Raw genomic sequence first — 25731 nt, forward strand, 5'->3', positions numbered from 1 at the left:
GAAAAGGTATCTAAATAAATTAGCTTTAGATATAATATAATAAAAAAATAAAATTATATTTTAATAAAATTAATTAATTTAACAACTTAAAACTTTTTTTTTATAGAAATTATTTCAATTTTATGACTATTAATCAAAATAAAAAATAAAAGTAGTTACAAGTACTGTATTTTTTTACATGCAACATTTATGAGTTGTATGAAATCATATGAAGAAACAGTTTAAATGTCATTTCTTCTTTTATAAATTTCGTTTCCTTTATATATTTAATTTTTTATTTTACATTTACACTTGCTAAATCTTTTCAGGAACAGCGTGGTTGTGGCTTCTTTTGAGTATTATTATTGCCAGCGTATCAATTTCCAAAGGAAAAAATAAATGCAACAAATATGAAGAAATTTCATGTGGATGTAGATTATACAATGTCACCTATCCAGTAAAAATGTAAGAAAATTACTGTTCATTGTAAAAATGTAAGAAAATTACTTTTCGGGAATTTTAGTGTAATAATCAAGGTAACATACAGTCTGATTTAATATTTTTAAAGGATGAAATTTAACTAAATTAACTAAAGTATAATTAATTTAACTAAAGTATATCATGTATATTTTAACTTCATAAATTAATGTTGTATTTAATTAATATGTTATATTAATGTTTTGAATAGAAGATGACATCCCTGAAGGATGTAACCCCTGTTTTTTACTCCTTTCTTTTCTTGAAGAGGAAGAATTATATAAAGATGCTAACTCAAAAGATCTCGAAATATGTGTAAAAGGCACACAGTAAAAACAAATATCTGTGTGATAGGAAGTGGAGTGAGATTATAAGAAAGGGATATTTAATCAACTATTTTTCGATAAATTCGAGAAGTTTTTGAGACGAAGGCATTACCCTAGATGTCGGGAAAAACATTCCATGATAGGGGTGGATTTGTGATTTTTATAGGGTGAAGAGCTGTTTAGAAGAACAGCAACTTTGGAATTTATGAAGTAGTTGCATTAAATTACAAATAAATAAATAATAAAATAAAATAGCAGAGAAATGTATACGTATACTAATATATACAAAAATAAATGAGCGAATACATATATGGCAATATAGAATATATAATGGGGGAAATAAATAAAAAAATAAAAACTATAACAAACTGTCTAACCCCCTCCATTTTTTCAAGTAAAAACCTAAACAATTAGGAAGTTTAAAAAGTTAAGTTAAGAATCCAAAATAATTCATTTGCTGGACAAAAAACCCGAGTTTCCAGGGGAAAAAAAAAATATATATATATATATAAATGTTGCCCTCACCTGACACCGACTAACTCAGCCACGTTGTGAAAGCCCATCAAAATTCCTCAAGTCATTAACAGAATTCGAACTGCGGTCTTTTCGAGGGATGGGGAGGACGGTGATTTATACCAACTGTACTATCCATAAGGGCAGTTTATATCAGTGGTAGGAGCTACAGCAAAGAGCAACATAAATAAACAAAATACGATGGAAAAGAAGATAAGAAAAAAAAAAAAAAATTACGTCCGCGACAGGACTCGAACCTGCAATCTTCTGATCCGAAGTCAGACGCCTTATCCATTAGGCCACGCGGACCACGAATTGAAAGTACTAATAATAAGAATAATACTGAAATTAATGTAAAAAAAAAATGTTACGCGGGTAACATTTTTTACATTAGTAACAGTTCTATAATCAGTGAATATTGATTTAAATCAATGCTTCTATAAGGTTGTATAATATATAATATACGAGTAACGATGAGTATGTGTTTGAAACGTTCAACAGTGCCCTGCAAAGGTAAAAATGATGTGAAAAAAATAATAATAAAATTGAAAAAGAGAAACAAATACCAACCTGAAATTCGAATCCACATGGCGATCAGTATGTTTATGTACACTAATACGTGCGAGATGGTATGAAGAGCTAACCAATCAATGGTTATCAGCACATCTACGTCTCTGTAGTCTCCTCTACCTAAAATTATGTAAAATAATAAAATTTTGCCAATATTTTTAGTAAAAACACCGAAAAATATATATAAATGTGTAAGGCACCTTTTTGTTTGTTTGTTTTCAAAATAATTGCAAGCAGCTGAGGTAACAAATAAAATGTAAATTTAAATGTCGAGTCAGACAATCAATAGATCTCATAAAACAAGCGCAAATATGCAAATAAACGTTGCATCAAATAATAATAAACAGAATTAACATAAATAAATCAAATTCAAATCTTATTATTTACCACTGATCAAATGACAGAATTAAAAATTAAGAAAGCAAGGAGTAGTCGTGAACATTCAAACGAATGAAAAATGGGACAGAAGAGCATAAAAATCAAAGGGGAGACAAAAGAAAAATGCAATGGCCCATGCTACGTCCATACCATACCACGCAAGAAGTAAATGCTACAATTAGGATAATAACAAAAAGCATGAAGTATTCTTCATGCTTTTTGTTATTATTTCTTTATTATTATTATTATTTAGTATAATGTTTATTTTCATATTTACTTTTGCTTTAGATCTGTCGATTTCTTAGGTTAACGTTTAAATTTACATTGTATTTGTTGCGTTTCCTTATTTAATCTATAGAGAGGGGTGGACATAGCATACATTATAATTTCAATTTGTTCGTTACTTCTTTTTGCGCTCTCGTGGGCACAGTTGGTAGAATCGAGGTCCTCCCCACACTGGTTGAAAAAAAGCTGAGTTCGAGTCCTTATCATGGGTCTTTATCATGAAGTGGCTGAGTTAGTCGGTCTCAGGCCAGAGTAGTATGCTTTTTTCTCCCAGAATCTCGGATTTTTCGTAACAAACAGAAAAGGGCCCACAGAACACACGCAATTTACAGAGAGTGTACATGAAGAAACATGGCCTTAATCGCTGATGATCCTAAAACTGTAAGTCAAGCTTTCGAGTTTCTTGCGAGTCTCTTGCCCATGAAATGGCACAAAAGTAATCGGTGTGAGTTGAAGAACAGCACGAGCTCGTCCTTGATGAAGGTCATCATCATCAAACAATCCGAGTTTCAGTGAGTAAAAAACCATGCAACCCTCACCTAAGACCGATTAACTCAGCCATATTAAAAAAAGGCCCATAAAAATTCCTAGCATTGTTGATGGAATTCGAACTCGGGTCTTTTTCCACGTAGTGTGGGGAGGACGGCGATTCTGGCCAATGTAAATTTTGGCAAGTAGATTTTAAAATGCATCGAATATTGCATGTCCAAATCTGCTGGCCGAAATTTAAAATCACAATAGACAAATCTAAATTAAAATCACAAACCCCTATTCTACGAGTTGCCTATGTACTGTACTGCTTTTTAACTTTTAAACATTATTTTGTTTATAAGCATCACCAAAAGGTAGGGTTGTTAGATGTCCTGCATTTCTTTCTCTTTATTTATTTTATTTGGCACTTCAGTTGTCTCGAAAATAAATCGAACTTTATTTACGATTCTTCCATTTGTTTGAAAGTAGTGCAATATCAAGGCGACTCACTGTATAGGTTGTTCGATTGCGAGAAACTACCTCTTGTAAATTTTATGTGACTACTGATATAATTTTGTACACAAGGGTAGTACGTATTATTTTGTTTGAAGTATTTATTTCTTTCATATTAAGATAATTATTTCAAATTATAATATTGCACTATATGGCTAATACTAATTATTCAAAATAAACTTGAAATAGTAGTGTACAACTCAAAATCACACACCCACCACAATACGTGAAAAGCAATGTGCTTTTTCTTACTGGATGAAAGACCCAAGTTTTCAAGGGGGAAACCATGCTACCCTCGACTGAGACCGACTAACTCATCCACGTTTTGAAAATTATTCATAAAATATCTCCTGTTATCGATTGGACTCGAACCCGGTGTGTGGTTCGAGTCTCATCTTTCCACCAGGTGTGGGGGAGGACAGCGATTCTACCAACTATGCTACCCACGAGGGCTTTTATCTCTACTGTAAATAGCTGTTTTCTTAGTATTAAATTCATGAGTTGAATATTTAAATCCTTTTGTAGGTGTCGCTGGGAAAATGATGGTAGCTGTAAACCTTGCAATGAACAAAGCTTAACGGATTATTTGTGTTCGAAGATGAAAACCTGTGAATGGTGTTCTTCTACTGTGGAATACTGTTTCAGCTGTAGTAATGGTTCTGATCAGGTGGTCTGCTTAAAAGGTACTGTGCTTCAAGTATGAAAGGCTTAAATCATGACTAAAACAAGAAAAAATATATATATTTTGCCTCGCAAATATTTACGATAAATATATGTGACACCAAAGTGATATTAATGCTGTACATAAGTTCGCAAATCAGATTCCATTACTATTTCTATGAAATATCCATAAAGACAGTTGATCAAAGAGCATGCGCAAAAATTTCGGCAGATGCCAGAACAGTTTTAAGTTAGTGTATCAATATCTGCATCGCATGTAATGAATTCAGCAATCATGCTTTTAAAATTTCCAGTTCTAAGGTTTCTGCTTTAATCTGAATCAAGTTGCATAGCAGCTCCAATTTCACACTGGTGTCACTTTTTGAAACTTATTTATTTAATATAATTAATTAATTAACTAATTATTTTCGCCCCATGTTTATCAGTTGCATACAGTCTGGATATCGTCCACTGAAAATTTCCCTGTAGCACTACTGCCAATGCAGCCCACATGATAATCATGAAGAAGAAGCTCAAGAACGACATCCGAGTTATAGTTAATGGTGAGACAATCCCTAAAGTTTCATCTCATACTGACCTTGGGCTAACGTGGGACGAAGACTTAAATTTCAAGGAACACTTCCTGAAGGCAAAGAAGACCTTGCGTTGCAAAGAAGAAGAGATGTCTCACTCCTATACCTCTATATGCCTCTGAAATCTGGTCTTCCACACCTTCCTCTCAATATAACAAATTCCTGGCGATGGAATATTGGATTCTACGGTGGCTCTACCGGCTGGAGGTACCCGTTCACCATCTCGAAATGTATTCTTCTAGTCAATCTAGGCATGGCCCCCTGGAGGCTCACTGTTCTCAAAAAAAAATCTGTCCACACTCTAGCTGCTAGCCCACCAGATTGATGCTCTATCGATGGAAGATATTATCTCACTCCCAAAAGCAAGGAACAGAAACCACCAGAGCCAACACTTAGGATGAGGCTCACTAACCTGGACTTCTAAAAGAAATGTTCCCATGTACAATGATCCAACACTTCAACACCTTCTCCATAGATCCAAATAAGTGAGAAGAAAAAGAAAAAAAAAAAGAGACCAAATCACCAGAACTACTATAAAATCTGAGCTTCATTTATATCAAAATGCATAGTATGTAAATAATTTTATATAGAGAGAATACAAAAACAGCACCCTATTTAACAGTCACGGGCCTGAACCCCGGTAACTCAAAGAATGTGTACTTATGTACCCTTTCACATGACCACTCGGCTACGGGGGCTTCTTGGTTGGAATGTGTTCATATAGAAAAGAGGTGAAGGGAATTTATTTTTATTCTTTAAACATTAGTTTATTTTTATTTATTTATTTTTTTCCCCTAGAATCATCGACAACGAAGAAGATGGAGATCCGCGCTGTGCAGAGATTGAAACGACGTAAGTATGATTATTGTTTAAAATATTACTAGCTGTACCCATTGCGAAAATTATTCGCCTTTTTTACTATTCGCAATTTTTATGTTTTCCCATGTTTCTGTAAATCTAAGAAAAAATATCTTCAATTTGAGACCAAATCGGTTAAGCCTATCGTACGAAATGTCTACAGCTAGTCAGAGTATCATGGCGGCGGACACATCTTCCCCATTTTGACTGTAACATACTTCTAAATCCTTAAATTACTTACCTTAAATAATCTAAAAACAAATAAACTCGAAGTTCATAACAATAACATGATGACAATGAGTTTATCAGCTCGCATGTGCGACGTGGGGACATATAGTGAGCAGTGCACTGGAATCCTAACGATTAGTTCTTTCTTTAAAGGTAGACAGCGCTAGTAGTGAATTTCGCAATTGGTAGCAGAGTTTTATTATTAACTTTCTATACATTAAAATAATTTTCCTCCTAGTGATATTTATTCAGCCAATGGGAGAAGAGGGATGCTGGTTAAATGGTAATACGTAACAAATACTAAAATACATAACAGAAGCTTTAAGTTGTGATGGTTGTGAACAATTCTGAATTACTTAGTGGATTGTTGCTCTGTCTTATTGTAATTGTGACCTTGACACTCCAAAGGAGCTCATTCTTCCAACTTGCTAATGAGTTTAATGAATAGAATACTAAGCAATTATTAATCCTCAGTTTAAAAATGTTTATGTTATTCTAAAATAGCACTTAAAAATGATCTTTAACTTATGTGTATCTTTTCATTTTTATTTGTTTAGCTAATATTTCGTACCCTTAGGGTCATTTTCCCTCATAACAAGGTCTAAACCTCCACTCCCTTGGAAAACGTCTTATCCGGGTTCTACTGTGTAACATAAATGTTGAATAAATACGCAGAGTAAAAAATGACAGATTAACATTTAAATGAGAGAAATATACTTTTTTTTAAATTTATATTTTAAATTAGATAAAAGTAAGTAAAAAAGAATATAACATACATGTCTTTGCATATTGTGGTATTTGTAGTGCATACAACAAATATTACAAGCAATATTGCATATTCCTCAACTTGATCATTTTTTCAAGCGTTGATCTCGGAACTAGGTATCAAGTCACTGTATTGAAATAAAATTTGCATGGGATAATACACTGAGTGGACAAAAATCATACTAAGTATCTACCTAGTAACGGGTAGGCTCACCTTTCGTGTTGTGCATTGCTTAGTTGGTGGACTCAATGCTTCGCCGTTTCGACGCAATCTCACGGCAAAGCATTGAGCCCACCAGTTCATGAAAGTGTTCCACAGGTATTTCCATCCATGATTGCTGCACCGTTGTCCATACTTCTGTCGCATTCCTGCGTGGAGGATCCAAGGCTTGAACGGACCACTCCACAGCATCACAAAGGTGCTCCAAGGATTGATGTCTGATGAAAGGGGAGGCCATTCCATGGTGGTAAAATCTGCGGAATACTCTTCGAATCATGTTTGAGTCACCACGGCTCTGTGCGGAGGCGCATTTTCCTGTTCGAAGAGTCCATTACCCTGTGGGTGTACGATGACCATGAAGGGATGTAGATGGTCTGCAAGGATGGACACAACATGGACCGTTCTCTAGACGTACCAGAGGTCCCAACATGTGCCAGTTGAACACGCCCCAGACCACTACCGACTGTCCACCTGCCCTGAACAGTTCCTTGTTGACATGACGGGTGTGGCGCCTCCGTAGCCAGGAGCAGCGGGGTTCGAGCCCGTGATCACCAAATAGGGAGGATGCGGAAAGGTCGGGGAATGACCACCACCGCATATCCCCGGAGCAATATGGCCTTAGTTGCTAATGCTCCTAAAAACCAAATAACAAACATGACGGGTGCATAGCTTCGTGCGGTTTCCGCCAGATACTCACCCCCCCCCCTTCCGCTCATCGGACTAGGAGACCAGTCTCCAATCATCCAAAGTCCAGTGTTTCGCCCAGTCCTGTGTAGTGGTGTTAGCAATGGGATTCTGGTGGGTCGGCGGCTCCCATAACCTATTGCTGTAATGCTCGCCTGATGGTCATGGTGGAGATGTTTCTGGCACTTCCCTCGTTGGCGGTGATTTGTGCCACTGTCGCTCTCCGGTTGGCTGAAACAATGCGAGACAGATGTCGACAGCCACGTTCATCCACCACCTTTCTTCTGCCCACAGCGCTTTCCACAATGAGATGTTATTCCAGAAATTGAGTATTCCCGACACACTCTTGATACTGTCGAACGGGGATAGTGAAATTTCTGTACGACCACCGCGATAGAATGAGCCATACGTCGGGCACCCACTATCATCTCTCTTTCAAAGTCGGTTAACTCAAGACGTTTATCTATACTGATATCGAATTACCGTCTACGTGAATGCAGTGTACTGTACTTATATACCTGCCAAGCGGTGGGTTCGTCCACTGCAGAGAGAAAAACAGCGTCGCATTGCCCAGGAACCAGGTATCCCACGAATTCTGTCCTTCCATTGTATTTCATTGAGTGTTGGAAAATTTCTCAAATCGGTGTGGGACAAGTTTTGTAAGATCTAAATCTTAGCTAAGTTGATGTTATGTTATATACGTAGACATGTATAGTATCTTATGTAAGGCAGCTGTAATACTCTATTTCAACTCTGCTGTGGTACACTGTGATGATAGAGAAACTGCAGAAAGGCCAGAAATGTGTGCAATGCTATGTTTGTGTTTCTGTTATTGGCTTTTAGGAGCATTAGAGACAAAGGCCATATTGCTCTGTGTATACACCCTGTAAATTGCGTGTTCTGTGGTTGATTTTTAGCTTACTGGATGAAAAACCCGGGTTTCCGGGAGATGAAACCATGCTACCATCGCCTGAGACCGACTAACTCAGTCACGTTGTGTAAAATACCTGTAAAGATTCTCCCGTCATCGGCGGGAATCGAACCCAGGTCTTTTCCACCCGGTGTGGGCAGCTCGGCAATTTACCAACCCCACGAGGGCCTTTGTACTGTGCTTTGTTTAGTTGTTTTTAGCCACTTTGCTACCAGCAAGCAACAAGGAGGTGGGCCACAACTTAAGAGTGAACTGCAATAAACCTCTAGTGTCACGTACTGAATGTCCAAACAATGAAGCTGGTCAGATGACGTCACCTCATATAACCGGCTGCTCACCTCAGATATGAGGTGACGTCATCTGACCAGCCTCATTATCACGTTATGCATGTCATCTCTGAGGTGACGTCATCTCATATGACACGCTTATCAGAAAAAATGCTTAAATTGAAATATCAATTTTTGAACCCTCAGATGACACGCTTATCACAAAACATGCTTATTCAATTTATTGAATAAACTGAAATATCAACTTTTGATACCACGCAATCCTTATTTATCATTAGCTATAGAAACCAAATTATGGTGTTTGAATTTATTATAAGTTTTCTTAACTTTTATTAAAACAAATTCATTATTAAATCTTTTTCTTAATTATAAAATTTTTACTATTACCTGAAATATATAAGAGAATACTGTATTAAAACTAAATAAATACATTTTTTTAAATGTAATGATGTATTATCCAGTTATGTATTTACATCCGAAGTTATTTCTTATACATAGTTTTGGGCCATTCATCTGATCTCATTCAACTTAATTACAAGTAAATAAATATTGTGCTCAATGTTATAGAAAACAAATCCATTCTTAGATAAAAATTGTAATTAAGCTAAATTCTAAATCCTACAGCAAAAAAGAAACAGCAACAACACATATTGCATCATTACTAATATAATTAAAATGCAAATAGAAAAAAGATAATCTCTCTCCTAGCATCTTTTCTAGTTTATTTGTCTTTTAGTGGCCTATGTGTATTTAATTAACAATTTAATATATAAAATATTCGTATTTGTTTCAGAATCAAAATGTAGCAATCCCAGAGCACCGAACCTAGGACGAGTACTTTGCATTACTGGTGATTATCAAATGTGAGTTCTGTGTCAATACTTTTTAAAAAAATTTTAATATAATATAATGTTTAGTGAAGCGAGATGATGAATCATGGGACAGGGTCTACAAGATGGAAAAATACAATGCCAGACATATTTTCACTCAAAAGACAATTAAAAAAAAAAAAAAATCAGAAATATAATTTCTTTATTATTGACCTTTATTATTTTTAGAATCTGTTTATCGTGTTAATAGGTATCTTAATATTTTATATTTTTAAAGTACCAGGTATTAAAAGTTTTAAATTTTCAGCTAATTGTGTCTTGCCATGTATTTTTAAATGTACATGTTTATTTTTATTTATTTTATATTGGCGTATTGTATTTGACTGGCGTATTTGCATGTTTCATTGTACTCTTAATTTCTTAAAATAAGAAATTAAGATGTCATGAGACACTATTTAGAACAATAGATAGAGAACACACCAATTTATGATAGGTAGTTTAAAATGGTGTGCTACGTTAGCATTATTTGGGGGGGGAAATAATAATAACTCGCTTTTCGAAAACACAACACATGTGGTTTATATGCTGTGCTAATTGCCTGATGTAAACAGGTAGTCAAAAGTTGCGTAATTTCACTTCCATGTTTTGTTTTTTATTTTTACAAATAGACCTCTTCACAATAGATAGAGAACACACCAATTTATGATAGGTAGTTTATTTTACGAAACTGTTGTGCTACGTTAGCATCCCATATTACAGTCCCACATCGATGGGATATACATACAAGCCCAACAGAGTAAGAATCATTGAATAAATGACTCGTTATACGTCCTACAAATACATGAAAATACTTGTACATAAAAACAACACTCACCAAATCACATGGCAAGCCAGACACCCGGATTTGGGAGGCAAGTAGACACATACCGTGTAAACTAATAACCCCTTGGCAGTAGTACCTCCTGTAGCGTCTTGTATATCTGACTCATTCAAACATGTGTCACGTCGGCTAACGTTCACAGAAACCGTGTATAACTATAATGATGTCATCTTACCGAAAATAGAAACTACTTGTATATGTACTGCTGTAAACTCTTTGATGTATGTTTGTAATTATATACATATGTATATTTAAACTAGGACGTGCACAGGAAAATGCCCGGATGGATATCGCTTTCCAAAGGGACTGTCTGAATTGGTGTCTACTTGTGCGTTGACCTCGGGGAGGTGGACACCAACAGAAAACTTTCCTTCCTGTAGGCGTAAGTTCACTCAATCATTTTTATCATGTGCGTGTGTGTGTGTGTGTGTATGTGTGTGTGTTTGCAAACATAACATTGATATTTTTGTTCTTTCTGGCCAGCTAATTGTGTTTTAGGTTGTCAGCACGGCGGTACCTGTACTGGGCTCAATACTTGCCAATGTCTGCCGGGATATAGAGGAAAATATTGTCAATACAGTAAGTAAATATGGATACTTCTTTTCTAATTATACGAGTACAGAGAACTGTATATTGAAAACATCATTAACCTTGTGTTATACAAAGTTTGATAAGTTCCAGGACTAAGTCAATTTTAAGAAAACCAGATGTCAGAATGAAAAATGCTTTTAATATTTTTAAAAGTGTATGTTTTAAATATATTTTTAATATAGTTTTTTCTCAAATAAGCGGGACCCTCACTCCACAGAATTGATCATGGAACCAGAAGAAAAGAACGCTCAAGGCAAGATAACGCTATAAGCGAGAGTGTTATAATGGGAGTTTATACCCTCTGGTTGGTTGGTTGTTGTAGGGTTTACTGCGCATGAGCCATGAACACAGTTCATGTGTTCAGCAGTCGATTTGCTGTTTCTTTTTTAATTAATAACTTTCATAATACATTAATCTTATTTATTTTTTCATTTTGCAATGATTATTTCAGAAATTGCTTGCCGATGTCAAAATGGAGGTGTTTGCAGCGCCCCCAGTGGCGAATGTCAGTGTCCACAGGGTTTCCAAGGAAAATTTTGCGAGACCATAACAGGTAAATATTACTTTGATTAAACCGAATAATTCAAATATATATTTTTATAAACATGTTTGATTTTTTATTGGGGTTTTAACATTTTAATACTCAGTATAAAGTCGGTTAAAATTTGAATGAAAAGCAACTGTAGTGTACAAAATAACATCCAGTTATTTTTTAACCATAAGAAGACTTTAAAGTCCAAATATTGTTCAGCGAATTTGTTTAGCGTACATTTAGAGAGGGATTCTACACTTAAAGATTTTGAATTGAAGAATTCCTTTAGTTACCGGAAGTATCCAAATACAGAGTGCGCTTTTTATTTCACAAAAGTTATCTTAAAAGCTGTAGTGCACTAAATATAATACAAAAAATGTTTATAACATGAAAACTTTGGAAACTTTTCATCCTCTTTACGTTTAAACATTTCCCACTGCTGTGTTCCTAACATATAGAATTTTTTTTTAAATTTTATCTTTTTGTATATTAATTTTGCACCTTACTGTATTTTGTATAAAAATTTTACAATATGTTTTTACATCCACAATATCCCTATTTTACTTCTCAAATTTTGATTACATAAACACGGTTCTATTTTCACCCATAAATATGGTCCTCTGAATTTTGTAGACAGAGATCATTTGTCAAAATAATTCCTTAGACTAACTTTTCTGGCCCATAAGACTCTGGAATAAAAACAGTATTAATAACTGAGCTGGCCCAACTCAATCCAGCCTCAGAAATTCAACAGCCAAAAAATAGATAAAAAAAATCACTGATTCCCAGTTTTTTATTATCCAGATTATGGCAACCCCACTGTGTGTATGTCAAGTTACTGTATCCAGCAAAACCGATCAATGCCGTTGTGTTTGTGCATCTTGGGGTGTGTTGTTTACCTTGTGATCGGCCTCTTATCCTGGTGGGTAGCAGTGCATACCACTCACTGGTTTTCGCCCTTGGCCGTGGAGGCGGGCCGGACAGGAAAAATGGGTGGGTAGACTCGTTTCAAATGTATCGCGTATTGGTAAATCCCACTCTGCTATCCATGGAACATGATCATATGAGGCAGTCATCCGAAGAAGATCAGGTCAAGTTGGAGATTGCTCAATGTTGTGAACGTTGTTCAACTAGGGATTTGTATGATGCTATTGTCTTGAAGTCTATGTTATGAGAAACTACAGGCCTGACGTAGCCTAATGGTCAGTAGCGAGAGTGCATAGCACGTCCTTCCTTGAGTGGACCGGGGTTCAAATCCGTGACTACTAAATACGATAAATATTTGTATTGACGATTTATTGTAAACTCTACTTACTTGCTGTCGTGCCGGAGTATAAACAGAAAATTTATTTAAGAGAATAAGTTTTACAATCGTTAATGATTGTGGATGTAAAAATGTATTGTAACATTTTTATACAAAATAAAGTAGGTAAGGCGAAAAATTAATATACAGTATAAATATACAAAAGAGACTCCCAAATTATATGTACTACTTATAACAGGTATATATTCATTTTAACAGCGAGATATGAGGAGCAGTATTGCCCTTAGTATGCCTTTGTATAAAAGTGGAACTGTGATTCACTTATTTAGAGCAAGGTGCCATCTGTGGTCTCCCATAACTGCGCCATCTGTACTCTTCTGAAGTATAGAGAACTCAGTAAATGCCAGAAGTGCATGTGTGTGACATGTATGTGTATAGTATAGACCGCAGAGCCCCTTAGTGGACCCTACGTTTCCCGGCAACACTAGGAGGTGAACCAGGCTTCCCCTTTATTCTCTGGCTGGTGTCCGCCATGGTCGCCTGACGAAGTCCAAGTTAAAAAAAAAGGTGTGAGCAAGGATGGTAGTCAAAGCGGATAGGAAGATGGAAGGACGAGGCAAGAAAGTGTCCTCCAGATGAGGGAGGCAGGGAAGGAATGAAGGGTTGGACACTCCTGGGCCGCGAAGTGTAGAACCTGAGTTTCGGGAAAAGACCTTGCTATCTACTCCTGAGACCAACTAACTCAGCCATGATGTGAGAAACACCTGTAAAAATTCTTCGACGGAATTCGAACCCGATCTTTTTCACCTGATGTGGGAAGGACGATGATTGTAATCGCTGTGCTATGGCGCAGGCTTATAGTTAGCAAAAATATGTAAATAAAATTTTATGTCATTCTTCAAAATCAACTTAAAAAGAAAGCATTTTTATATAAAATCAAAAATGAGATCCCCTATGAAGAACGAAGAAAATGCTGATGTTTTTCTTATAAACAAGCCAATGAAAAAAAAAGATGAAAATATATAAATGATTCTCATGCTTGTCTAATATCAAATTAATTATCTTTCAGAAATACGTGCTTGTAGATGCCAGAATGGAGGAAAATGCGATGGTAGTGATGAAATATGTCGATGTCCGCAGGAATTCGAAGGAAGATTTTGTGAGATTACTACAAGTAAAATTCCACGTAAATGCGTTTTAGTATAATAAATGAAATTTTACAATATTTATATGAAGTTGTATTTCTTATAAATAATTGTATCGTTTTATTTAAAGTAAATAACACAATTGTTAAATTAAAAACCGATTTATTTTTTGAAGAAGCCTACACCATGCTACAATTCTGAAACAATCATTGCCTAAGCTTACACTGAGTGAGCACTGAATTATGACCACCTACCTAATAGGGTGTTGGCCCACCGTTTGCACGGATAACAGCCGCTGTTCACCTAGGCATGATTCACTAGATTTCTGAGAACATCCAAATTCATTATTTTTCAGAACACCTGTAGGAATCTGCGACCATGGTGCCTGCAAGGTTTCCCACACCGTCAGAATAGATGAGACGTGTCCACACGCCTCATTTCTGTTTCCAAAACATCCCACAGGTGTTCAAATGGATTGCGGTCAGACGAATTTGGAGGCCAGTCACAATGGGCGAGATCTTCACCGTTCCTCGTGAAACGTTGGTCCATACTCATCAGAAGCCTTAGTTCTTGCCAGCAAAGCATGTCCCATATTAAGCAACCACCGCCGCCACCTTCCTCGATAATGATACCATGCACGACTGTGTCCATGGACTCGTGTTGCTTTCGAAGGGGTCCGTTGGCGTGTTGTACCAGGTATTTGGACTCATCAGACCAGTACACTCGTTTCCAGTCCTCCAGTGTCTCCAATCAACGTGTTACTGACACCACAGCAGTCGCATTCGACGATGATCAGCGGTGAGGGAGGGGTGTCTCTTGAGTTCGTCTGCTCTGGAACCCAATACATCTGATTGTGCAGCGCATCGTCATTTTGGGATATTGTTCTTGTATTCCCCATATTGTATTGCGATGCTAACTTTAGCTCAGTGACCTGACGTTGACCCACAACTCATTACACCCTTCGTTCACCACGAACATCCACCTTGCGTAATCCTTTATACTTCTGTCAGCAGGAGGTGGCTTGACCTGTTTGACACCATTCTTTGTACATTTTAACCACTGTGGGCCAAAGTATTTCCAAAAACTCAAGCTCTCCTGCGACTCTGAGTGGATTACATCAATACAGCTGGAATACCTCGTGCTAATTTCGAGGAATGAAGAGTTTCAAATTACCTGTTGAAGAAATCAACCATCCAAATCGCCCTGTAAAACTGAATCTAACTTAGATATCAATTGTCAATCAGCTGATAATGCTGGTATCAATATCCTGTTTAACGTCTTTCGATATTGAATCCAACACAAATTCACTGCCACATCTTTTTTCCTATTAAAATATACTTGCGTATCGATATAAATATTGTTCTAATTATGTTCTACTTTTTAGTATAAATACATTATTAATAATTTAAGGTTAAGTAATTAATCAATTAATTATTTTTGTTGTTGCTAAGCAAGGTACAAGGTACGTTAAGCAAGATAAATTGAATAATTACTTGTAAGTGTAATTTTATTAGTTAATTTTTCTTGATTATTTATTGTAAATTAATTATATTATCTATACTAATGCTTTCTATTGCTAATATTGCACGATCTTAATTAATTCTTAATAAATTTTAATTTTGATAAAGACCTTTCATCCCGCCTATACTGTTCGCATGCCATTAATAAAATTGACCTTTAAGCAGGAACAGGCAGCATACAGAACTTGGAAGGGGCCAGATGAACTAGCTGACTCTTTTGTACTTTATAAGGAAGAAAGAAAGAAAGAGTTAAGAGTCCTCTTTCTCAAGATAAAACTTAATTATGATTGGGTCAAGGAAGGTTAAGGATCCACAAGACAATTTGTGTCCATCAATACAAAGAAAGAGCCCTCCTGGGTTCCTGACCTGAACTAATGACCTGAGTTCGAGTCCAATCGATGACTGGAAGAATTTTTATGGACCTTTTTCACAACGTGGCTGAGTTAGTTGACCTCACGCGAGAGTAGCATGGTTTTCCTCCCAGAATTAAGTGGGCTTAATCGGAAATTTCCCACCCTAGACCTCCACATCTTCGTAGACTGTTCCAAATATCAATCTCTTAGCAAGATTTTTTTTTAATTCATCTATCCAGTACTACTAAAAATCAGCTGGATATCATTTTTTTAAATGTCCAAGGAGCGTTTGATAATATTGCAATCCCTCCATTAACCAAAATAAGTCTTTCTTTCTTTTTTTTTTTGACCTCAAATGAACGTGGCTCCCGAGGTGATTAGGAAGACAGTTTTATGAGAACATATCTAACATCTTGAAAATATCTGCAATCTATTGGTTTGGACTGCAGAATATTCAAAATTTGCACAGCTACCAGTAAAAAATAGAAATGTAAATGCTGTTGATATACATATATGTTATTGGAAGATCCAAATTAGAACCCGTTAACATCAGCGCCAAACCACTAAGAGCCGTCTGTGAATTGCGTGTATTCTAATTTGACATTTTGATGGTTAAAAAACCCGAGTTTCCGGGAAGAAAAACCATGCAATCCTTTTCTGAAACTGACTAACTTAGATACATTGCGAAAAAGTCCACAAAAATTTCTCTATTCATTGACTGGATTCAAATACAGTACTTTTCCAACCAGTGTGGAAAGGAAGGTGTTATATCCACTGTGGTACCAGCGAGGGCATCTTGTAATATGTGTTAAATTAGAGTAGATTTATTAAAGGTATCACTTTTATTATGGTGTGCGTTCACATTTACGTGTTTATTTAATAATTGCAGTCCTACCAACCATCACACTTTAGGTGGTTGGTTGAAAACACCTTTGACAAAACTTGCGTAATATTTTTGTAGTTCTTTTGATCTTTCTGTGCAGTTTAAATTGAACGGGAGACTCTCAACTCTTAAAGAAATAAAGGAAATCGTAAGAGATCCTTCGTTATTGCCTAAAGAAGTCGGTATTTGTGTCACATAAAAATATCTTTTTTTGTGTTTTTATGCGGTCAGGACGTAAAATGAACTAAAATAAATATGAGATCCAAACAAAGGTCGAAACCGTGGCATGGATAATGGCACAAACTTTAAATAGATAGCAATATATGTCCTCATTAGAGAATGTATTTTAGAATAGTGCAATACCCAGGCTTCAGCGTGAAATATCGAGCTTCGTTCTCAGTGAAGGACTTCCATAACAAGTTAATACCTACTTGTAAGCATTATTATAATTTTTAACTTTACGTTTCAGGAATAAAATTCTTAAGTGGCAAATAAATAAATTTATTTACCCACTGAATAAAAAAAAAAGAAACCTTTGCAATTGGCGTCAGCGGATAACTAAATGTAAGTTGAAACTTGGTATGATCACAAATTCCTTGGAAGCAGATAAATCATCGGAATATCCAGTCATTGGAAAGAGTGGTGATCTTTCCAATTTTCAGAACGATGTTATTGTTGGGGCACGTTTAGCAATTGAGAAAGCAAAGCGTCAGAATAGACTGTCCAGCGTGCAGCAAATGGTGATTTAAAAATTCAACTTAGATAAACAAAGACTCATTTCCAACAGAACTGTGCGGTGGGAGTTGAAGAACCTGGGACTTGTTAGTCGTGTACCTATAAGAAATCCACTTCTTTCTGTGAAAAATCGAAATATTCGACTGGAGTGGAGTCGCCAACGCCAAGGGCAGACTGTGGAACAATGAAAAGATCATGTTATCTTACGAGTCTCGATTTGCATTTTTTCCACACCATTGGTAGCGGCGTGAATCTTATGGAACTATGCACCCAGACTGTCTCCTGTTTACCTCTCAAGCGGCTGGAGGTAGCATCTAGGTATGGGGGATGTTCTGTTGGTACGGACTAGGTCCGCTCATACAGTTAGAAGATCCGGTTACTTCCAACGAATATCCTTCTCTCATATCAAACAAACTTCAGCTTCAATGCTTCATTTTTATCCGGATTGCGATGGACTCCTTAAAGATGGCAATGCAACTATCCATCGTGCAAAAATTGTATCCGAATGATTCGAAGAGCAGTCCCAATATTTCCAACAACATCTACCGTGGTTGCCTAATTTTCCAGATCTAAAGTCAATTGAAAATGTCCGCTATATGTTGGAAATACACTTTCTTGTCTACCTCTCAAGCGGCTGGAGGTAGCATCTAGGTATGGAGGATGAACAAAACTGCGAAGCTGAACTACACGTTCAGCTTCGCAGTTTTGTACCGACCACAATACAGCAGCTGAAAAATATCTTGTGCGAAGAATGGTCAATTCTGACCATTCTTCAATTCAATCCCCAGTAAAAAAATCAATTTAACGTTAGTGGGTCGTGAAATATCTCAAATTTTCAAATTTTAAAGTTGGCAGGTCTGTAAATGTTTTTAATTAATTCCAACACTTTAAGTAAATTTAGATTCTTATGTTTGCCAAAATCGTCAACAGGAAATGACTGTCCACGCCCTGGAATTGTACATCATGGTCGCTGGAATGCAGAAGGTGTAGGAAAATTCCCTGTTGGAACAATTTTAACATATTACTGCGATGAGCCATATCTTCTTTCGGGATCAGACACCCTCGTTTGCAGTTCGGGGGGAAACTGGACTGCAGATCCGCCAGTTTGTTATTTGCCTCCTGGTAAGTTGTGAAAAGAGAATTTTGAGCTTTTGTTTGTACTAGAATAACATATTCATGCCTTCTTTTGTATTACGTTAGTAAATATTGCTTTTTGTAATTTGTACTTAATTTTTAGCGATTCGAACACAGACCTCTCTAAATCGATGACAAGAATGAGGAACTTTGAGCACAGGTCTTTGATCTTAGCCAAATCTCTAACAAGATTTTGCTAAGATCCTCCCAATTTCTCCCTAATGTTACAAAGAGATGAGATGTCGCTTTGCCCACTGGATGGTTTCCAATTTTATAAAATATATTCTTTTCATTTATGTATTTTATTTTATTTATTGTTTGCATTTCCCTCAATCTGTGTGTCAAAGGGTTTGCTAAAATTTAAGTTGGTATCGATGTGTTTTTCAGAATGTGGTATTTCGGATTCGCCCAAAGTTCCTTTCATTACTAACTCCAATGCTTCTGATATTGGTCAGTGGCCATGGCAAGCTGCACTTAGTCGGTGGTCAGGAAAAGAAAATTCCTGGAAAATCGTATGTGGTGGATCGCTGCTGAGTCAAAGGTTTATCGTAACAGCCGCACATTGTGTCACTCTGGATAGATCTACGACCCCCGTGGATCGCTTTTGGTTAATAGCATATGTCGGAAAATACTATTTCGAGTTCACAAAGGATGACGATTTTGTACAGATGAAACGAGTGAGTAGAAACGTTAATAAATTATATTTTAATATACGTGGTGAACTTCTTTAATTTCCCACCAATAAACTCTCGATCCAATAAAATGTTTACAACAGCATTTGCTTCGCCTTTATCACAAGTTGTCTTGATACTGCGTTACTTTTCAACAAACAGTCTCCAAAAGGTTGACTACTATTTATTTAAACTGAGACACTTCTACAAGAGCCTTGTTCCGGACCTGAAGTACCCCTTCATTAAATAGCAAGAGGTTTCGAATGACTTCCTGCTATTTGTTTAAATATATTGCAATACCAAGGCAACTTGTGGTAAAGGTGAACTAGATTTGCTGAGAACATTAAGGTAACTGCATTTACTACTTAATTATTATTTTGTTAATTATTATTTAATATTTATAGACCTTGTGAGTAAGTGATACTAAGTTCTGCTAAAAATATTTGTAGTCAGAAATTCGGAACACACACAGTGTTTTATTAAGATCATCTTACTTGTCACAGCTCTATCCACGGATACTGCAGTTATAATTGAGGAAACTGTTTGTTCAGAATTCAGAATTTTCCTTTTGTTTATCAACAGGGAAGTGACTCATGAAAAGACCTCGCTTGCTTTCTAAAAACTCTATAAATTTCCTGCATTTTGTCTGCAACGAGGAAACTTTTCTCTATGTTGAATTACTGAAAATTAAGATAGCAAACATCATTTCTGTTGACTCACAACAGAGACGATATTCTTGGGCAGAGTTATCTGTTTGGCTATTAATTTTGCTGAATATTTATAAATATACCAAATGGCCGCAATTTATAACGTCCAACGTTATATTTCTTAAATACGCTGCACTTCTATCTACCTTTCTTTTAAATACTATTCGAAAGTTGCATTTAGAACCAACTTCATATTCAGATTCATTTATTTCGTTTATTCATTCGCACGGATAATAAATTTATTGATGAACTCAATCACATCTAAATGTATACTATTAGGTGAGATCTTCCCGGCAGCTCTTAGGAGACCATGTGCACCTTGCCATGTTGCATTTTTTTCCGGACAGAAAAGACGGCAATGTGCTGTGTCATCAGGCCCGCACTGTGCACAAGTGGTTCAACGAACACAGTAAAGGTATCACCTATCTTTATTGTCCTCTAAATTCGCCTGACTTCAATCCATTTGAATACCTGTGAGACGTTTTAGAAAAGGAGTGAGGTGTATGGACACGCAACCTCCATCTATTCCGACACTGAGGAAAGCCTTGCAGGCAACATGGCTGCAGATATCTAAGGACTTCTTCAGACATCTTGTGGAGTCAGTGTCTGGACGAATAGCGGCTGTTATCTGTGAAAATGGTGGTGGCCCAACACGGTATTAGGTAGGTGTCATAATTCAGTGAGCCAAAACATTATGACAACCAATCTAATAGAGTGTTAGGCTGCCTTTCATCGTTATAATCGCTTGCACCTGGTGTGTTATTAACTCCATAAGACCGCTTAAGGTGTCCTCAGTTATTCTAGACCAGTTGGGCAGAAGGCCATCCGGAGTTCCGCAATGAAACAAGGCACTGGAGTGGACTGGACATAAAATAATTAATTTTAATCTTCAAATCTACCCACCCCCTTGCAATCGTTCTGCTGTATAACGCTTAGTAAAATTGTTTTTTTTTTTTTTTCAGATTCGTACGATCCACATTCACCCCAAGTATGATCCTACTAGATTCGATGCTGATATTGCTCTTTTACAACTCGATAGCTTGGTTGAGTACAGTCCTCGTGTTCGACCTGTTTGTCTTCCAACTCCATCGACAACTAGAAAGAATTTGATAGAGGGCAAACGAGCGATAGTAAGTATTTATTCTATATTTTTCTTTTTAATCTATAGCAGTGTTCTTTTTCCCCGCACTTGTATTTAAGTTATTAAATGAAAATTTATTGTTTTAGATAATAAATAAATATTTAAATGAATTTATTGTTTTAGACTTCTAGATATTATTTCTTCATTTAAAATAATAATAAATGAAATAATGAAAGTGATATATCATACCTAAATCAATGAAGGGATGAAATGCTGACACAAGTTTCAAACTTCACTCTTAGAATCCGACTTTATATTATTGGCAATACGTTGCCACTTCTCCAATCCAAAGGAATTTCTCCCGAGTCCAATGATACCATCATAATTAACCTCAATGGTTCAATGCACTCTTTAGTCGCCTTCCTCAAAATTACTGGGTATATACCATCAACTCCAGGAGCCTTACGTGCCTTTAGGCTCGAAAGTTTTGAAATCTCTAATTTCATATGTCTCAGCCTCACTCACACAATCTCTCAACACAATCTCTCAGTATGAAGGGTCTTTCTTCAATAAAGATTGATGCAAAGTACCTATTCGATTCATCAGCTGGTTTATATTAGGACTTTCCCATACCCAGTACACAAGGATCCAGTCTGATTTGTTTTCTTCACATACATGAAAAACTCCTTGTCTCTATTCTTTGCTCTCTTAGCCAGTGCTTTCTCATAGCCGTGGGCTCCCTATCTGTGATAGTACACACACTAGCCATAAAAATACAAACATTTGTATAAAGACAGTCAGAGAGAGAAGAAGTGCAAATAAAACTGTAAAGTGGGGGTGCTGACGTGTTGCCTCGTTGAGGATAAAGAGTGCACAGGCTGTTCGACTGCAATAATCTGAAGCCAGAATGGGTAAAACGCGTGATCTATTTGATTTTGAAAACGGTCTTATCGTGGGTACACGTTTAACAGGAGCCACGATTCAAGAAACGAAAGATATAACTTGTTTCTCAAAAGCATCCGCGTGAAAGGTTTTTAATGACTAGAAAGATCCCAAAGGCGTAAATGTGGCAGAAAAACAATACTTCAAGAGCGAAGCTGTCCTACTCTAAGGAGCAAATAACATTTGAATTAAATCAAGCCCAGAATTATCCTATTTCAAACAGTACCATGCCAGAGAATTGGAGAAACTGGGTATTAGCAGTCGCCTGTCTATTCGGAAGTCAATTGTTTCAAAGAAAAACAGAAAAATCCGCTGGCAGTGGTGCCGAGAACATCAAGATTTGACAGTGGGAACGATGGAAGAAAGTCATGCGATCACACGAATCGCGATACATTTTGTTTTACACTGATGATAGGCAGACAGTGTAGCCAGAACTCCACGAAACAATGGATCCTGTTTGCCTTGTTAAGACAACCAAAGCATCTGGAGGTGGTATCGTGATATCGGGAATGTTTTGTTGGGATGGTCTGGATCCGTTGATACCGTTGGGAGGTCAAATGTCATTCAGAGAGTACCTGAATTTTTTTTTTATCAGGTCTACTGCACCCTGCAATATTACACTTTTATCGCGAAGATGAGAGCGACTTTATGGATGACAATGCAACAGCGCATCGTACCAGAATCGTGCAAGAATGGTTCGGAGAACGTGACACCGATTTTCACCATCTTCCCTGATCCCCACATTCATCTGATCTCAATTCTATTGAAAATGTATGGGATATGCTGGAGAGAGCTATTCAATAACGAAGTCCTCTTTCTTCACCTTGTCGCAGCTACACGATATTTTTGCTGGAAAAAATTGCTACAATTAGACGAAAACGCACTAAAAATCTTACAGAATCCATTCAGCGCAGCACACTTACTGTTATTCAAAAGCATGTGTATTACAGATCAACTTGTAGCTGTTGTAGGCTTCAGTACTTTTCATCGGTCTAACTTTCCCATGCTATCTTCTTTTTATGCTCTATTAGCTGGCATCCTACGTATTCATCCATTTCGGCATTTTCCTCCTCGTGCTGTGTTTTTCTGTGGTATATAGTAGTAGTAGTGGCACTTGATGCAAGAAAGCAAGTGTAGGAGCTTATGCAGCATCAGCCAAAAAAAAAAAAAAAAAAAAAACACACTATACCCTCCAATTACCTTCCACAACGACAGATGGAAGTTTGTTCCAGCAATTAACCACCCGCTGGCTAAAGGCAAATTTCCGCACATCTATTCTACATCTATCCTTTCTTAATTTGAACTTATGTCCCCGTAGGTTCGTATTCTGAAGTGGGAGGATCCCATCAGAATTCAGCGTGCTCAACCCATTCAAGGCCTTATAGACCTCAATCAGATCACCGCGCAGGTGCCTAGTCTCCAGCCACTGCAATTTGCAGAACTTAAGCCTCTCTTGGTAAGAGGATCCCTTCATTCCCCTCACCAATCGTGTTGCTCTTCTCTGTACACGCTCAAGCAAATCTACATCCTTCCTAAAATGAGGCCTCCATTTTCCATGAACCCATATATATGGGTTCATGGCTTCTGTGATTATTGCTTTAAAGGTATTCCATAATTCGCCCTCCCGCTGCAGTCCGCCCAATTAATAGACGGGCCTTAAACTGTCATAGTCCCCTGTTTTAAATTAAAACAGGGCCTTTAACTACTGCAACATCTTTCTTCATCTTTCAACTAATAACTGCATCATCACATCACACTGCCAATGGTTCCTGTTCTATAAGCTCTCTGATGTCACCTGATTCGTGAATAAGTACGATGTCTAGAATATTCTTACCCCTAGTATTGTGTGGGGGTGGAATTAATTTGCCAAATTGCTGACGTTATGATAAGAAACCTTGTATTTATGGTAAGAAATCCGAAATATGGTAAGAAACCTTGTATAACAATGCAACTTTATTTGACATTGTATCAAAAACGAATTTCTTTTATTTTAGATAACGGGATGGGGGCTGAACGAAAACAACAAGACCCAAGTAGCACTTCGACAAGCAGCCATACCTGTTGTATCCAATAAACGTTGCGAAGAGGGCTACAGAACTGTTGAGCTCATCCTAACCGTCACTGAAAACATGTTTTGTGCTGGATATGAAGACGGGAAAGTAGATGCCTGCAGCGGAGATAGTGGAGGGCCGCTGGTGTTCTTGGATGAGAACCCAAATTACAGGAGATGGGTCCTCGAAGGAATAGTGAGTTGGGGTAGCGTTGGAGGTTGTGGAAATGCCAAGCAATATGGAGGTTACACCAAAGTATCGAAATTTATACGATGGATAGAACAATATATATAAGTTACGTATTAGAGGAAATAAAATCTGTTCACAAATTTGTCATTTTCTACATTAATATTCAGTTTTGTGACTGTAAATTAATAACTTGCATTTTCTCCATTTTTTACTATTTTGTTCTGAACATTCTTATACCTGTAAATACAAGTAAATGTACACTAACTACCTGGATAGCATAGGGGTAAACACTAGTTGGTAATAAATCGATAATAATCTCACTGTTGGATGTTATGGATATTTCGTTGAAAGGAAAAAAAGAGACTTTAATTTTCTTGCTATTTTTTTTAAAATTCTTATCTCTCCTGTTAACATTTTGAAAGGTGGGTAACGGTGGAATAGAAACATTTTATATAATGAATATTATTTATTATGGAATTTGTTTTATGATTTGATTATTACGCAGAAACACGGTAAAATATTTATGTAAATATTTAAAATTACATCGTAAATATTTAAAATATATTTAGTTAAAAGCTGTCAAATATACTAACCCAATTGAACTATAATTAAAATGATTGAATTAAAGAACCACCTTTATGTAATAATCTAAAAAAAATTAAAGGAACCGATATTCTCCTGGTTAAGTTTTTATTTTATTTTACTGATTTGTATTATTATTTATTTATTTTTAAAATAAACAGAACCTAAACCTGAGCTTTTCAAATGTCTGATTGAAACAGCAAATTGTGCAACATGAATTAGAGATCCCCCCCACTGTTTAAACGAGAGAGAGGGAGAGAAGATATTAATTCTACTACAATATTTAATCCAACATTGCAAGTTTCAGTAACTTAAAACACATTTTTAACCAATAATTCGATTAACAATGTCCTACAATTAGCACTTATAATTTGTAAGATTATAAAATTAGCACTTACCATTATTAATCTAAGCGTTATCGTAAAATATTAATAGAAAACATAAAACGACAATTAATACTTCAGAATCTCTTCACATTACAAATACACCGGATACGTTGCAGCGCCATCTATCGGAACTCAACAGTTTCTTAAACCGGAAATCTATATTTTTGTAGGTTAATTATTTTTAAGAAAAATCACAAAGCACTACACTTTTGCTGAAATATATTTATTAGAACGTTCAAAACGTAGAAATTGAATACAGCTAAATTTCAAGTAAAATAATAATTTATTTTTTGATAGAACCCTCACCCAACTATGAAAAATATTACTATTACAATTGAAATAATTATTACATTCACAAGGAATATATATATTATTCCTAAGTCCTATTAAAGGCTTCCGGCCTCGACCAGAAATTTATTTATTTTGAAGAGTTTTCAGAAGAAAAGTTTCGAATTCAAACAGATAAATAAATAAGCATTTATTTGGAATGAAAAGAAGAAAACATATGCTTTTTTAC

General features: G+C 36.2%; 1 protein-coding gene and 1 non-coding gene across 2 annotated transcripts; one reads left to right on the plus strand and one right to left on the minus strand.

The window, feature by feature from the left end:
* The first annotated feature begins 408 nt into the window (after positions 1-408).
* Positions 409-24351, plus strand: LOC150085353 (clotting factor C-like). The gene is made up of 12 exons (XM_090374538.1): positions 409-444; positions 4038-4195; positions 5564-5617; positions 9532-9601; positions 10709-10830; positions 10932-11027; positions 11491-11592; positions 13905-14009; positions 18402-18593; positions 18993-19282; positions 20946-21113; positions 24001-24351. Coding segments are annotated over exons 1-12 (1710 nt in total). The 5' UTR covers positions 409-442.
* On the minus strand, positions 1532-1604 carry TRNAR-UCG (transfer RNA arginine (anticodon UCG)). Its single transcript has one exon. It is a non-coding gene; the product is annotated as a tRNA-Arg (tRNA).
* Positions 24352-25731: the final 1380 nt, after the last annotated feature.

The sequence above is a fragment of the Mastigoproctus giganteus genome, chromosome 5 (assembly GCF_048544385.1).
Source record: "Mastigoproctus giganteus isolate SK-2022 chromosome 5, ASM4854438v1, whole genome shotgun sequence".
Taxonomy (NCBI): Eukaryota; Metazoa; Arthropoda; class Arachnida; order Uropygi; family Thelyphonidae; genus Mastigoproctus; species Mastigoproctus giganteus.

Coding starts and splice junctions, on each gene's coding strand:
- LOC150085353 (XM_090374538.1), top strand. Junction 18,594..18,992: donor AGTTTGTTATTTGCCTCCTG/GTAAGTTGTGAA, acceptor TGTGTTTTTCAG/AATGTGGTATTTCGGATTCG. Junction 21,114..24,000: donor TAGAGGGCAAACGAGCGATA/GTAAGTATTTAT, acceptor CTTTTATTTTAG/ATAACGGGATGGGGGCTGAA.